At 35.5% G+C, this 16,467-nt stretch overlaps 1 protein-coding gene across 3 annotated transcripts in view; it reads left to right on the top strand.

Annotated features, from left to right (window-relative positions):
- The window catches only part of ARAP2 (ArfGAP with RhoGAP domain, ankyrin repeat and PH domain 2), a 213,653-nt gene that overhangs the window by 72,464 nt on the left and 124,722 nt on the right, over positions 1–16,467 (top strand). For all 3 annotated transcript variants that reach the window (XM_042984792.1, XM_042984793.1, XM_042984794.1), the window contains 2 exons: positions 2,834–3,012; positions 14,341–14,456. In XM_042984792.1, coding sequence (XP_042840726.1) covers positions 2,834–3,012; positions 14,341–14,456 — 295 coding nt within the window. The remainder of the gene's footprint in view (positions 1–2,833; positions 3,013–14,340; positions 14,457–16,467) is intronic.

Consider the following 16,467-nt stretch of genomic DNA (forward strand, 5'->3'; position numbering starts at 1 on the left):
AGCAATAGAAACCATAAACAGTTTGGCCTAGTTCATAAAGTTATGACCTACAAAATGAAATAAGTTAGAGAAAGACAAATACCATATGATTTCACTTATGTGGAATTTAAGAATCTTAAATTTAAATTTTAAGAATTTAAAACAAAATGAAGAAAAAAAAGAGAAAAACAGGCTCTTACATATGGAGAACTAACTGGAGGTTGCCTAGAGGCAAGGTGCAGTCGGAATGCATGAGAAAGATAAAGGGGGTTAAGAGTACACTCATCTTGATGAGCACTGAGTAATGGATAGAATGGTTGAATCCTGTTGTACACCTGAAACTAATAGGCCATTGTATGTTTATATTTCAATAAAAAATTAAAATAAAAACCTAAGGTAGGTTTCTTTTCAATAAAAAAATCTACATTTCAAACTAAATGATTTATGCAGATTAATACAAATAAAAAACATTCTGTGCTGTTTAGTTGGCAAGAATATTTTGTGTGAAACTAATCACAAGTAATAACCAATGGAAGGTTTGTTGTGTTACTGAAAATGTAAAAAATTATCATAGTGCAGTCTGGGTCTGTTCATGTAGGTCTAAAATGTAGACTAGGGGTGTCAGGGTGACTCAGTCATTTGAGCATCTGACTCTTGATTTTGGCTCAGGTCATGATCTCATGGTTTGTGGGGTCAAGCCCATGTCAGGGATTCTCTTCCTCTCTCAATGCACCTTCCCTTCTCTCTCTCTCTCTCTCTCTCTCTGTCAAATAAATAAACTTAAAAAAAAAAACTTGTAGAGTCAGTGCTGCATATTCACATTGACTTCGTTACTTGAATATTTTCATGTGCTTTAGTTTCTAATGATGCTGAGGAATTTGGATAAATTATTTCCTCCTGATACGCGGGCACTATTACCTGGGGATTGTGAAATACCTGAAGTAAAGCATTGCTGAATGAGATTTAATACACACTTTGGCCTTCATCATTTAAGGCACAACTGTTTTTAGTAGTGTTGAAGGTGAGCAGGAATAAAGATAATTTAAAAATTAAGTCTTGTTATAACTTAGGGTTCATTTGGAATGTAAGCAAGTCTAATATGGAGACTTACATCAATCCACAATGGAGTTATTCTTTCCAGACAGGTCTTAGATCTGAGATACTATCCAATTTTCCAAGCTTGGGCCAGCTTATTCTTTCCTTCCTCTTCCTTCTTGATCATTTTTCCTACGTAGAATTCTGTTGTGTGTTTTTTGTTTTGTTTTGTTTTTTTCCTTTTGCCTTGATAACCACTTCTCTGTTTTTTGCTAGCCCATTTTCCAGCCTCATAGATATAGTCATACCTCAAGATTTGTCCATTTCTTCTCCTTTTACCTTAAACATTTATCCACTTCCATGGATCGTCTTTTGTGTAGGCCACCTTCATTCACACATTATTATCAGTCCACCTAGGTGTTGCCAGGGCACTAAAAACCTGGGTGGTTATCTTAACAAAATGAAACCTTCTACATTCTTTGGTCAAGTCAGGGTACTAAGCTATCGGTTAATTTAAATTTTTGTGAATACCTTCTAACCTATTTAAAACTTCAGATATTTTTTCTATCCCTTAATGTCTTGACTTTTCAAGTGTTCTTTTGTTTCCATTTTCATTGTACTTCATGCCTCTCTTGCCTTATTCCTGATCTCCAAGTTTCAGTTTGGTCTGCCTATCATCTTGCTAATCATGTCACTTCCTTGCTAAGAATCTTGACTTTTTATTTTTTGCCTCTGTAATAAAGTTTGGAGGCAAAATTCCTTACAGGTACTGCAGAAGCTGTAGCCGTATTTCCTATTATTTCTTTGTGAGTTCAAAATTAGCAATATGCTTCTCTATCAGTCCCTGAACAGATGTTGGTTCTTCCTGCCTTTGTTCTTGTGTTCTTCTTTGTTTAGAGTTATAAAGTTCTGCTCTTCCCTCACCGGACCCCAGTTTTGTCTTTTCAAATGCTCCTCATTCCAAGACCTAACACAGTCCTTTTTCAACCCCCTTAGTGCTGTGAACAATTGAGAGTTAAAACATTTGATTCTGTTAATGTTACACTTGCTGTATGACCTTCAGCAAATCATGTACCTCCATTGAATTGACTCGTGTATTATTTGATATCATTTGTATGACACTTATAGTATTCTGTGTTCTATGTTCATATCTAACTTGACTTACAACTTTGATTGCTCTTTGGGGACTGGATCAAATTTCTGTCCCCATAACGCAGTGTGTTATGCATAGTTGAAGGTCACTCCGCTTTTATGGAGGGAGAAGACTAAATTTTAATTTACAAAATGAGATGTTATTGTTTGGTGAGAATAGATTGGATGAGTGACTATCAAGTTTGCGTACTCTTAAGTAGAGTAGGCTCTAAGTAACAGAAGTAAGATTTTCTGGGCATTTGAGTAACTTAGTTGCCAGGTAAAATGTGTTAACTGGTCTCAGTATTACTTCTGATAAAAGAAAAAATCCAGTCTCATGAATGATCTATACGAGTGCTTCTTAAATATTAACATAGATTCAGATCACCTGGGAATCTTCTTAAACTGAAGATTCTGATTCATCAGGTCCTGAATGGCCCTGAGATGTTGCAGTCTAATAAGCTCCCAGGTGAGGCCATCAGTATTAGTTACAGAACACCTGGCTAGTGTTACTTCTTTTCTCTTAGGAAATAGGGCCATTGGCTCAGACTGCAGGGGCATTTAGATTGCGGTTGTGGGAAAGAATCTGTAAATGATGTGTTACAGAGAGAATAGATCCTTTGCCGTGTTTCTGTGTCTGTATAATTTATATGAGTACGGATGTATTTTCTCTTGTCTTCATTTTCAGAGGAGAGAAATGACTGGATCAGCATACTGTTAAATGCACTGAAATCACAGTCCCCTGCCTTGCAGTCTCAAGCAGCTGCTGCACCTGAGAAATGTGGATATCTTGAATTGAGAGGGTATAAAGCCAAAATTTTTACTGTGTTAAGTGGAAACAGCGTGTGGCTTTGCAAAAATGAACAGGTGAGGAGCTATGTTACAACTATTGTAATTTGCGGTTCCTTGATTACATTAACAACTATGCTTCCTTAGACTTATTAGAGTTTTTACTTTATAGCATCTTGCTTTTGCCTTGAGTACTGCACTAAATGTAACAAAGAAGGTGTTATTTTGTTGAATTTACTCAGTTCCTCCAGTGGCAGGAACGTAATCTACATCAAATTTGAGGCTAGGCATCATCTTTTTAAGAGACTGACAAAATCATTGAAAATAATTTTTGAAGAGTATTCCTTACCTGAAGTAATGTTATAAAACTACGTGAGATAATAATTAATTAAGAACCAATTAACCATTCAGCTGTTGATGAAATAGGCTCAGTTCTGCACCTGTTGTTTCTTTTATGATAGAAAATTTTAAGAGTAGGCACAGGTGATATATTTTCTTGAGTTTCCAGCATTTTTATTTATTTATTTTTTTGAGCAGATATGTTGCTTGCAGAGGAGATAATTTACTATAGGCAAATGGTTCATATATGCATATACATACACACACATGCCACATATAAAATAGGCTTGAGTTGTTGACTTACTGAGTTTGGGTAATATAGAAGGACTTAATAGAGAAGTTAACTGTTTTGAGGAGACTGATGTTGTAGTTCTAACAAATTCGGTTAACTTTGATTTGGTAGACTTCCCTTTCTCTGACATATCTGGTGTTCAATATGTATAGGAAAATACTCCTTTTGTGGAATGAATTCTTAATCTTTTAGCCTAAAATATATTAGATACTTAGTAATTTGTGGAATTACACAGTGTGCTTTGTATATCTGATCTAAGACAAACTCATTTTGTGAGACATCATAATGGGTTATGAAAGCCGGGATGTAAATGTTGTTTTCATAACAAAAAATAGAGATAGAAACTCAAAACAAATGGTAGTTTTAAGAAATTAACTATAGATCTTTAAGGCATCTTCTGAACCTCAGCACGGTCTTATTCCTTATATGTTTTGGATAAGATTTCTTAGCCAGTTAACTGTGGAAGGCATCATTGAGCACTGTTGGCATATTAATAACTTGGATAGTTAGCATCTTCCTCAAGAATAGTGACGTACAGCTTATAATGTGTATGAACTTAATATGAACATTTTCTGGCTGTGAAGTAAGATGATTAAAACTTTTCTCATTGGAATCGAGTTTAAAAATGCATAATTTGCATTTATTGGTATGGAAGTTCCTCTGCCAGATTAATTGAGGTATTCATTTTTTACTTGCACAGAGTTGATGGACTTCAGATATTAGTTTCATCACTTCCACTAGCCAGATTGTGTGGGTATATGTTATTCTCCTAAAGTAGATGTTTTTTAAAAGTTTTATTAACTTTCTCTATTAGAAAGAAGTTGTATGAAATTATTGCTTTAATATTAGCAATTGAGCATAAAAAACACAATAATGACTCTGCCCTCTGGTGAGTACCAGTGATTGTGCTGATTAATTTATAAACATTTCCTTTTAATCTTGCCCACAAATATAGGAGGAAGATATTCTCTTCCGTGTTTTATAGATGAGGAAAATGAGGATTGAGTAAGGATTGCAGATCTTCATGCATAACAAAACCAGAACTGTATGACTCTAAGTCTAGCGTCTTAGCCATTATACCAAACTTTTTTAAAGTGTATGTTGAAAAGACCATTTCTGGCCTATGACCTTTTAGAAATAGACTGAGCTTTTTTCTTTGAAAAACTTAGTTGCTTAGAAGGTTCAGAGTGTGCATTCAGTACACATTCTACCAGGTGAGGTAGTCTGCAAGGCGTGCACTTGCTGAGGACACATGTCCTGTCTTCCAGGAGGAAAAGTTAGACAGTACCAGCGTTTTTGATGGATAGGGAGCCCAGTGCTTTATTAGTCTCACGCAGAAGTTACAGAGAAGTGCAAAAAAGGCATCTCATGAAGTCTCAAGATTAGAAACACTTCCACGTACGCAAGTAATGAATATATTCTTAAAAATGAAAGCATTAATGCTGGACCCCCTCCTCATCTTTTGAGACATACACCTATTTTCAGTTATGTATATTTCGGTTCCTTTTCTATGCATTAACGTGTCTTTATATGTACCTTTAAAAAGCGCATACTGTTGCTTGTGTATATGTTATTTTTAAAAAGTTGCATCATGATGTATAGAGCTGGGTATTAAGGGACCTGATCTTGAGTCAAGTCTTAAATAACTAAGTGGCTCAAGACTGGACGGACAAATCAAGGAAGGCCTTCTATGTTTAGGCCCTCACTTACCTTTCCAATTTTATCTGCGTTTACATCCTGGTGTATCCTTTTCTCTCTTGGAGAAAGTTGCCCATTGGTTTTTTCACATGGTTGAATAGATTGTGTGAAGAACTTGGGTGATGTGCTAAATGGGGAGTCTTTCTCCTGAATGCAGAGGGCTTTACTAAAGCTTGCATTTAAGAAAAGTACTAAAAGTTCATTGTTTCAACGCACCTTCTGAAAGTTTTAAGTATACAACACATTAAGTAATCTTGTTTTTTTTTAAATATGGAAAAAAAAATCTACTTATAAAAATGTACAAGTGTTACACCTGAACCTAATATATGTCAATTTTAATTCTATATTAAAAATAAAAAATAAAAAGTAAGACGTGTTAGCTTTGAACTTATGTGTCTAAATTTGCATTGGATCTAATTTGATTACATGCATCAAAGCTAAATTATTTTCATTTTTAAACTTTTAAAATAGTGAATTTATTGCCCACATAACTTACAGTATGAATAGAATAAAAAAAAAACAAGGAAAATTGACCTACACTACCCTAACATATGAACTATTTTTATTTTTCTTGCCTCTATTTATACATAGTTATCATAATTTACTCAGGAGGCCATTCCAGAGAGAGTAAACAGTGGATAGAGGTGGAAAGGTAGAATATGTTGAAGAATTATTTAAAAGGAAGCTGAAACGTTCATTTAGAGCAAAGGAGATAGAGTAGCAGTTCTGGGTTTTCATTCTTCTGCTACTAATTGGTTCAGATAATTAAGTTAATGTCTTTATGTTTAAATGGTGTCGTGTAAAGAAGAGAGATGGCTTGCTATCTCTAAGGCCATTATTTAAGTTGAGTGTTAAAATTCCAGCTATCTGGTCTCATTCCAGACTGTAGAGTTAGAATTTCTGGGGATGGAATGTTGGAATCCACATTGTATAAGGCATCCCATGTGGTTCAGTGACATGTGATCCAAAACTACACACAGTGAAACACTTTTCTGAGGTTTTTTTTTTTTTTTTCCTTTAAAAAGTTATAAGCATCTAGGTAAAGAGAACAAGATATTTTTAGAATTGGAAAATGTATAAAAACAGCTTGCAACCAACATTGGGTACTTCATCATCCTTCAACTTGGTATTGTTATACTTCTTTTTGTTACTAACTTTAATCTGGAAGTATATCTCTTTTCTCATTGAACATTTTGAAATGTGCCAACATTTAAGTGGAATGTTAAGATAATCAGTATTAGTGGTAATGAATTTTGAAAATTTGAAGAACTGTTATTAATTGTGCATAGTTTTGAACTGTAGGCACTGGTATTTATTTTTGCTAAAATCTAAATTTTAAATGAAATTACAATTTTCATCTTATGAGTCCTACAATATCATTTAATTCCTTTTTCTTAACGTAGACTTTTATTGCCAGTGTATGATCTAGTGGAGTAAACTCCATTTGCAAAGTCAGCATAAAGGGACAGTGTTTGGAAAACAGTTTGAAATTGTTATTTCCCATAAATTCCTTGAACTCTGTCTGGAAATGTATTCTCATTTTGTGGATTATTTTTAACCCTTTCCAGAGCTTTCTCTCTACTTCCAAAGCGTGTCCTTAAGATTCCATGTCAAACATCCCTACAAATATATTTTCAGTAATTCTTTCGCTTTTTCTTAATCTGTGGAATCAGTACCTTAAATTTTCTAAGTTAAAATAGCTATTAGAACAGGCTATCATAATTATTGCCTTTTTTAAGAGACGTGGTGTGATGATGGCAAGGGGCATGCCAGTCTCCATCCCCTCATGGACCCTTCACTGGCATATCTCAACTCCATGGAATTAACATGGACTTTTCATTTTCCTGGTTGCTCCCTTCAGAGGTTCATTATTTTCTGTTACCTCTGTCTCTCCCTTTCATTCATTAGCAGATTGTAGGAGCTGGAACTTGCAGTAGTTCTGGACTGAGTAGGAGAAATGCCTTAGGGGATCTTATTTCTGAGACAACCCCCCCACCCCCTTCCCCCCCCCCCCCAGGTTGTAAAAAGTAGAAAAGAACTATGAAGAGATATGTAAAAACATTTGTTAGAGAGGAGTTTGGCAAAGTAGAACCAGACACAAATTCTCTACCTAATTACTCAGTTGCAAAACACTGTGGCGCTGTTATCACATAAATTACATGTCATTCCTTTATTTAACATCATCTCGCAACTGCAGTGTTTAATTTTTACAAATATTCTCTTCCTTGTCTCTGCTTATGTTTTACATGCCTGCAATGTATTATAATTATGATAATTTTTTGCAGTGTTACTTCAACTTTGTATAAAATGAGTTGGGTGTTTCAGAGTGTGTAGGTTATACCACACTTCCCCGTGTTTCTATATTCATCCATTTTACAAAATGGGTTTTTATTGGACACCTCATTTCTGGGTGCCGCTCTAGGGGGTACAGTAGGAAACCAGAAGATGCTTACTGTTTAGGATCTGACCTTCCAGTGTGGGTAGCACACACTGGTAAAAAAATAAATGAGATTTCTGGTAGCTTTCTGTATGTAGCCTTTTCCTTTTTATGACCTTTTTCTAAAGAATTGTTCACATTTAAAATGCTATTAGCTGCATGAATTAGGTAACAGTTTCATTTTAACCTTAAACGTGTTATAATTTTTATATTCTCAAATTAATTGTGTGATTGTTTATTCACTGCTGTGTCTTCAGGAGTTTCAGGCCAGTAGCTGATACCCAGTAAACATTTTGCAGAATAAGCTTGTTGAATTCGTGGTTCTTTACAGCTGTTTTCTTGACTCCAAAGCTTATCATTCTTTTTAAATTTTGTTTTTAAGCTATTTTCTGTGAATTGTCTCTTGATTTTCTTTCACGATTTTTTTAATTGGGATTTTTTTTGTCTTTTCTGATTATTTAAGCTCTTCGTATGAAAAATACATTAATCATCATGTCATTTTCTGTAACCACTTTTCTGAGCTATGGCTTACTTTACATTCTTTTTATTGTGTAGGGATTTTGTTTATATAATTAAACTTTTATTTCAAAGCTGATAGAGTTTTCTGTATTCTGGAAAATATTTTGTGAATTTATCTTGAAATGATGTGGACATAGTATGTAGGCCAGTATTTAAAATTTTAAATGAGATAATAAAATATGAACATACACTGAAGCATACGTAGAGTTATATACATGGTATTGCTGTTTGAATGAAACTTCCGCGAATGGATGTAAGGCAAATTTAAGTTAGTTGGTTTTGGTTTCCATTTATCAGGTTGTCCTGACAGCCAGTTCCATATAAATACATTCATACATATATATATATATATATATATATACACACATATATATGTTTTGTGTGTGTGATGAGTTTTTTTGAGCATCATGTTAGTATTAGTGAGTTCATTACAACCAGATGTCTTGCTTGGTGGGTTTGTGTATCCATTTAATGATAATTGTGGCGTTGAAGTTCTAACTATATAAATTCACTTCATTAAACATTCTCAAATCAGGGTATAACAAGAGACTCATTCCCCCTCGTCCCCCTACATAATGTTTCCGGTGTCTGGCATGGGAATGAAACTCTAATAGAATTTAAATCGATCTCATAGGGCTGTGGGTTGAGTGGCACAGAAAGAAGCAGCAGGGTGTAGGTGGTGGCCTCAAATTCTCTGGGTTTTGTATCTGGCCAAACTCTGCATCTGGTGTTTCCCCGGAAATTTGGTGCCAGTGTCATACAATGCCACATCTGTTTTCAACAAATGTTTAAGCACCAAGTTCTTAAATTTCTGGCATGGAAACCTGGCATCCAGTATCTCCAAATATAGGTTTGAGGTTTCAGCAAGTTTGGGGTTAACAAACCCTTCTTTAATTTTTCTGTTTAGGAATCAAACTGGTAGTTTGCTCTTTCACTGTGTAGTTTTAAAATGTAGTTTTAACCACATTTGTGCTACAGATTCACACATATAACCCAGTTCAGTATCTTGGTAACTTATTTACCATTAATTCTAATCTGAGTATATAGGATAGAATCATTAGTGTGAATACTTTCAGTCACTGTAAATAAATACTTTAATTGAAGACAAATTCTGTATTTAGAACTCACAAATTTTCTGGATGTATTAGACCCTAAATTTATATTTCACTCAGTTTTAATTAAAATGCTGTATAAGGTAGATATTACTGTGTCCTTATAAATAAGGAAATTGGAGTGTAGGTAAATAACTCGGTAGTAGTCATACGGCCCGTAAATGGCTTATCCGGGATTCTCCTCCAGGTCTGACTCCCAGTGGTCATGACCCACATGGCTCCTACATGGTCATGACCACCTTTGCAGGTATCCAGATCTGTTCTGCCAAACATGGCCATCATTATGGTAGTACTGGTGGTGGGATTCATGCTTTTTGAGATCCCACATTCTATGACCACAAATTAAACGTAAGATATTGTTTACTCCAGAATCTGTTTTTAGCTTTATGCTTTCTATAGTAATATTACCTTCTGAATTTTCATGCTCCTGTTTTTTCCCATCCAGTTTATAGCATTTTAAGTGTTCAAAGTGTGACTTATCCCTGACTTGTACCTAATTTTCAACATGAGAATATGGCTGACAATTGTAGCTAATAGGTAATTTATTTTTTAATATCTGCCTTCCACCCAACCCTTAACATTTTTTTTAATGTTTATTTTTTTTTGAGAGAGAGAGAGAGAGAGAGACAGAAACAGAGACAGAGCACAAGCTGGGGAGGGTCAGAGAGTGAGAAGGAGACAGAATCTGAAGCAGGCTCCAGGCCCTGAGCTTCAGCACAGAGCCCGATGCGGGGCTTGAACTCATGAACTGTGAGACCGTGACCTGAGCTGAAGTTAGATGCTTAACCGACTGAGCTACTCAGCCACTACCCCATTTTTAAAAATTTATATATGTTTGCTAGTAATTTGTGTATTTTCCTGTAATTAACTTTTTCATAGGTAATATGGTCAGTTGGTTTCAAATTCAAGAGGTAGAAATTATATAATATAACAGTAGCTTACCAGACTGTGTAGCACTTACTCCGTGCCTGGGGTTCTTTTAAGCATTTTCAGCATATTGATTTCATCCTCACCATACTGATGAAGTGTAGTACTGCTACATTTTGCAAATGAGTGAACTGAAGCCGGAGAGGTATACATGATCATGCTGGTCTAGGTTTTGTCATTTATTTCGTCAAGGTTCACCTCCTTTGGAAACTCACATATGAACATAACGCTCTTTTCAGAGATTGGCTGGATTCAGTGTTTATAGCCATGCACTTGTTACAATTCTTTCTCATTTCCTCCTTAGACTATAAGCTTCCAAAAGGTAGGTACCCTGTCTTATGCTCTTGTGCAGACTCAGGACTTAGCATGATTTCTGGCATTCACTGAGTACTTCCTAAATGCTGTTTTGCCAGGACGAATTTTCCCATTTTAAAAATGGCTATATCTGCTCTGCCTTTTTCACAGAATAATTTACAAGATCAAATGAGGGTTCATGGCTTTCAGTAGGCTTCAGAGCACTACACAAATAGATGTTAAACCAATTATGGAGTGTACTGTATATGCTTAATGAAGTCTGATTCTTCAGACATTAATCTGAATCCTCTAGACATTAGCACAGGGGTGGTTACCCAGGACACCTAGGATCTTGAAAAACCAATGTGTCACTGTGTTCTGGTATTTTTAACCAGTAGTCATAATGATTTCAAATGATTTTTGTATAATCATTGCATTTTTTTTCCTCTTCTCTACGGAAGGCAGAGGGAACTGTTGATATCCTGATATTTACCTATTGCAGACTCATCCTGTCTAGATTCTACAGCTGGTTCTGCTGTCCAATTCAGTTTTCTCAACATTGGCTGCATATGAGAGTCATAGGGCTGTAGTTTTGCTTTTTGACTGAAGATTCTTAAGCTCTGCTTTCTAATTCAGTGGATCAGAATCTCAGGGCCGTAGGGAGAGATCAACATGGGTAGTTTTGATGAGTGTTGAGGGATTAGATACGTTCTAAATATAGACTGAAAAGGGGCTTATAGTTTACAAATATTTTTAATAAGAAAAACAGTTGTTTCATATTTAATAGCTCTCAAGAGCACTGACATTTATTTTGTTACTCTGCTGTACATTTTACAGTCCATTTGTGTCGGTGAGTTCAGTGGACACTCTAATTACTCAAAACCATATGGCCATGGCCAGCAGCTGATAAATGGGTCACAGTTTTTACCCAGCCTAAAAACTCATCTTTGCCTTGCTTGGGAGATTTGGGGTCTAGAGCTGACCCTCTCTTATTTTAACAGAAATTGCAGTTTTATGGATATAGACATTTCACACCTTGCTTGTAGAAATGAGGGGCCACCAATCCAAGCTGGAGCCTAGATGAGGCTCATCAGTTTCCATAAAACATGGTCAGTTTTGCCATCTGCTAGTCTGAAGGTTTGAGTATGTATCTCTGCCCTTAGTAACACACAGTACCTGCAAGCCAGGCCCTCATCAGAGAATATAACTTGGCGTATCCAGCTCTTGTCAGTTCTTCATTATGGAGAATTGTTTGAAGGACATGCAGTCTGTTCTAGAGTTACTCCTATCAAGTTGGGCCACCAGAAAGATGTTTTAAAAATATCCTACCTTGTCTGAAAGATGGTAGCTACGCTTGTGGTGAGCAGAACACAACTTACAGAGAGGTGGAATCACTGTGTGTGCGTGCCTGGAACTAATGTAACGTTGTACGTCCACTATACTTCAGTAATGAAAAAATCTTACCTTGTTACCCCTACTTTATTTCTTCATTTATAAAAGAGATTTTGAATTTTCAATCACTTGCCTTGGGAGTTTCTTCAACAGTTACATTATCTAGCCGGAGAATTGGTATGGACAATTGAGAATTTTTTTTTTTTTTAATTATAACCTTGAACCTATATGCTGAAACTTATTAAAATAGAACAGATTGGAAAAGTTGGATTCCCCTTGTCCATATAGATCACATTAGGTACTGATTTTTAAATGAGTTTACGAAGTGGAAGTATATTTTTGTAATTATTTTGCAACACTTAGCGTGTCTGTGCATCTTCTTTTATATCACTGATTCAATTTCTGACTTGTTTTTTCCTAATAGAGTAAGCTATTTGTACTTTCATCAGAAAAAAAAAAAATCAAGTTGATATGTTTTATGAATGAGTCATTTCCTTATTCTAACTAAACACTTGCACATTTAAAAAAAATGTAGAGAGGCTTTTCTGCAATTGATGAATGAAAACTCTGGATACTTTTACAAGTGGGGGCAATTTGTTATAAAATTATTTTATTTCCCTTATTTTATCAGTCAGGATTGCATTAGTATCAAATGGCAAAAACCCCAAGGATTGCCAAGATAGGGATTTGTTTGTTTTAACAAATCTCTTGGTATAGGCAGCAGAGAGCTGATGCCCCCAAGGAACAAGGTCTTCCTACTTTTTTCTCACCCTGGCATCCTCAGGTACAGGAATTTGTCCTCACGCTTTTCCTCTCAAGGATTCTAATGTCCTAAGATGGCTTCTGTGCTTCTAGATGTATTTTCAACGAAAGATGGAATGGTGTGGGGTAAAAGTCTGTCTTCTTCCAAGATTTGTCCCCCCAGCCCCATCTCAGGAATTGTTTATATTTTATTGATCCAAACTAAGACATATTACCCTCCTAGCTTGCAAGGAAGATGGGAAAATAGTATTTTTAACCTATACAGAGAAGGCCTGTGAGATGTATCTATATCTATATTTATATCTATATCTATCTATATCTATATCTATGTCTATATCTATATCTATATCTATATCTATATCTATATCTATATCTATATCTATATATCTATCTATATATCTCATACATATATACATCATATATATATATCTCTCACAGATGCACAGACACACTAAGTGTTGCAAAATAATAGAAAAAAAATATATCACAGGCCTTCTCTGTATAGGTTATATATACAGATGTATATATCTAATATTGGATATTAGATATATTAGATATATATATTAGATGTATATATTTTATATATAAGATATATATTTTAATATGTATATACACACACAAATAAACATATATATATATTTTAGTTTTTCTTTAGTATGGCTACTTTTTCTAGTCAGGTTTAATTTAGGAATTCGGAGCACATTTAATCTGAACCTGTTCACATAGATAACTAATCTTTTGAGGTAGAGAATAATTATATTTTTAAAGTGTTGAGATAATGTGATAAGTCAAATTCCAAAACCCTATGATTTGATAATATTTCAAACTTTAATGCTTTTAGAAGGAAGACTTTGTAAACTTTTGCACAGTTTCTAGTTTTGGTGAGACAAAGTGAACACAGTAGCTGTAGGTATTGAACAGATGAGAGTTTTCATACCAAAATAGTATTAAAGGAGCTTAAGAATTTAATTGAAGGAGGAGGAAAGTAATAAAATATTGGAAATGAGATAAAATTGTAAAATAAGTAATGCTTTTGTGTGAGAGTAAAGGAGAAAATGTGACAGAGCACAGGTAACATCGCATAGTAAAGCAAAGAAAGACCAATCAGGCAGCTTGAGTTTCAGTCCCTTTCTACCATGTCCAGCTAGCTGCACCCTACATGTGACATTAATCTCTTTGGGCCTTGGCTTCCCCTTCTTTTTTATAAATACTAATTATACCAACCTCAGAGTGCCATTTGACTCCCCTAGTAGAAAATTGCTAGGCATGTGGTAAGGACTAGTTAACTCTTAGTTTCCCTTTCTGAAAGGATAAAGATGAAAAAGTGGCTAACTTTTAAAAGCAAGCATGTGTAGTTCAAGATCTGTGTCCTGGACAGCTTAACGTTTTATGTGAAAGAAGCCCATCTTTGATCCGTAGCCCAACTATCCAGCTTAGAATGGCACTGGGTTATCATGTATTTAGAGTGCCTACTTAAAACCACTGTCATTCCATCTTTAATGATTTATTTAATTCTACATATATATGTGTAGTAAAATTTAGTAGGATTTATTGGATTTTAAGGAATATAGTGGTACTTTCCAAATCCATAATTTTGTTCCTTTATAATGTGTTAATGTTTTTCTCCCAACTAGGATTTTAGGAGTGGACTTGGTATTACCATAATTCCTATGAATGTTGCAAATGTAAAGCAAGTGGTCCGAACTGTAAAACAGTCTTTTGAAATAATCACTCCCTACAGGAGTTTTAGGTAAGTTATACTTAAACGTTTTTGTTTGTATTATCCCAAGAAAGCTTGGGTGATCTACTTTGACATGGCTAGTGGTGGTTTTATTCCTTATAGATCACTTAATAAAATCATGTTGGTTCTTTTCCATTATTGTCTAATTTGTTAGCCAGTATATAAAAACACCTTGTAAAAGTGACCTGAATTATCACACAACCTACAAAGATACTAATTTCATGAGATTTGAGTCTTTTCTGAATACCTTTTTTCTTAGTAGGCTTGATAAGTATATTAATTTTTATCAACAATATATGAAAAATTCCTTCACATTTTGAAGGAATAAAGAAATAATATTATATTGCTTTTAAGCTGTATTTTTATTTACCTTCTTTTAGCCTACTCAAATGCAATCCTCTTTTAAAATCAATCTCTGATTACAATTTGCTCCATGATGATTTCCTAAAAGGAACTCTTGCTTAAAATAATGGTGGTGGATCTCATAGCACTTATTGATCAAATATATATACATAATGTTTATTTTGAGAGAGAGTGCACGGGCGAGCGTGCATCGGGGAAAAGCAGAAGGAGGGAGGGAGAGACTCCCAAACAGGCTCCACACTCAGTGCAGAGCCCAAAATGGGGCTCAATCCCACGAACACTTAGACCATTACCTGAGCCGAAATCAAGAGTCAGATGCTTAACTGAGCCACCGAGGCACCCCTTATTGATCAGATATTTTAACATTTCATTATATATTTGTTTATGGTATTCCTGTAATTGCTTCATAAGACAGGAATAACAAGTTCCTAATATGTTTTAATAATCTATAATGATTCCATAGCTTTAGTACACAGAAAAGGCATAAGTCAGTGTCTGTGAGCTCAACCACATTAATTCATTTGTCACAAATAATCAGCATATCACAGGGTAGTTTGCAGGTCAGAAGCAATTGTCAGAGGCCTTTGAAGGACTAGCGATTACTTAGCAACTTCAAAAATACTCCATGTCGAGTACTCATTTTATCTGTCAGAATTTGTCTACTGGCTCAAATTTTGAGGAAAAAATAATCACCTAAAGAATAACAAACTTCATTTTCACATATGCAGATTCAAGCCTCAACTGAAAATGTAGACATTGTGTGAACTGTTTTTACTCATAGTACTTCTAGAAGACACAAAATATGTGGTGGGGTTTTTCCTCACACCAACCACTTCTCCAAATACCAAGTGGTTGTCCTACAATTCAGTACTGTTCTCACAGCAGCTACTAGGATTGAACATTAGACCCCACGCGTTGAGGGCTCAATCCCACAGAGCTGCCCTGACTTCACACTCGTCACAAGAGATGGGCCCCTCCACTAAGCCACGCTTCTTTCCATCTTGGCCATAATCTGGACTCCCATGACCCCTGCTGCGCCAGATTCAGTAATTTGCTAGGATGGCTCACAGAACTCAAGAGGCAGTGTAGTTATTATTACTAGTTGCTTATAAACAGTGCACCTCAGGGACTTCCAAATGGGAGAGCTGCACAGGGCAGGGTACAGGGGGTTAGTATGGCAGAGCTTCCATCCTTCCTGGGCACACCACCCTCTCAGCACTTCACTGTGTTCACCAGCCCATCTGAACTCTGTTGTTCAGGGGTTATTATTGGGGTTTCATTCTGTAGGAATGATTGATTGAATCCTTCGTCTTCGGTGATTAACTTAATTGCGAGCACCTCTCCCAGTCGGTTTGGGCTGAAAGGTCCAAGTCCCTACTCACTTCTTGGTCTTGCCTTGGTCTTTCTCCTGACCAGCTCCCATCCTGAAGCTATTTATGTCTCCAACGACAAATGATCTCACAAGCCTATAAAAGGCACTTATTACTCAGGACATTCCAAGGATTTTAGAATCTGTGTACCAGCAACTATTGGCTGTGACCAACCTCTATGTAATAAAGTAGAAACCACCTAAGAAGTTTATGAATATTACACTGATGATGGAAACAGAAAGTGCTTCAAAAAAATATCCATGTAGTCTACTGAGTTTCCTTATGGA

The sequence above is a fragment of the Panthera tigris genome, chromosome B1 (assembly GCF_018350195.1).
Source record: "Panthera tigris isolate Pti1 chromosome B1, P.tigris_Pti1_mat1.1, whole genome shotgun sequence".
In the NCBI taxonomy this organism is placed as follows: domain Eukaryota; kingdom Metazoa; phylum Chordata; class Mammalia; order Carnivora; family Felidae; genus Panthera; species Panthera tigris.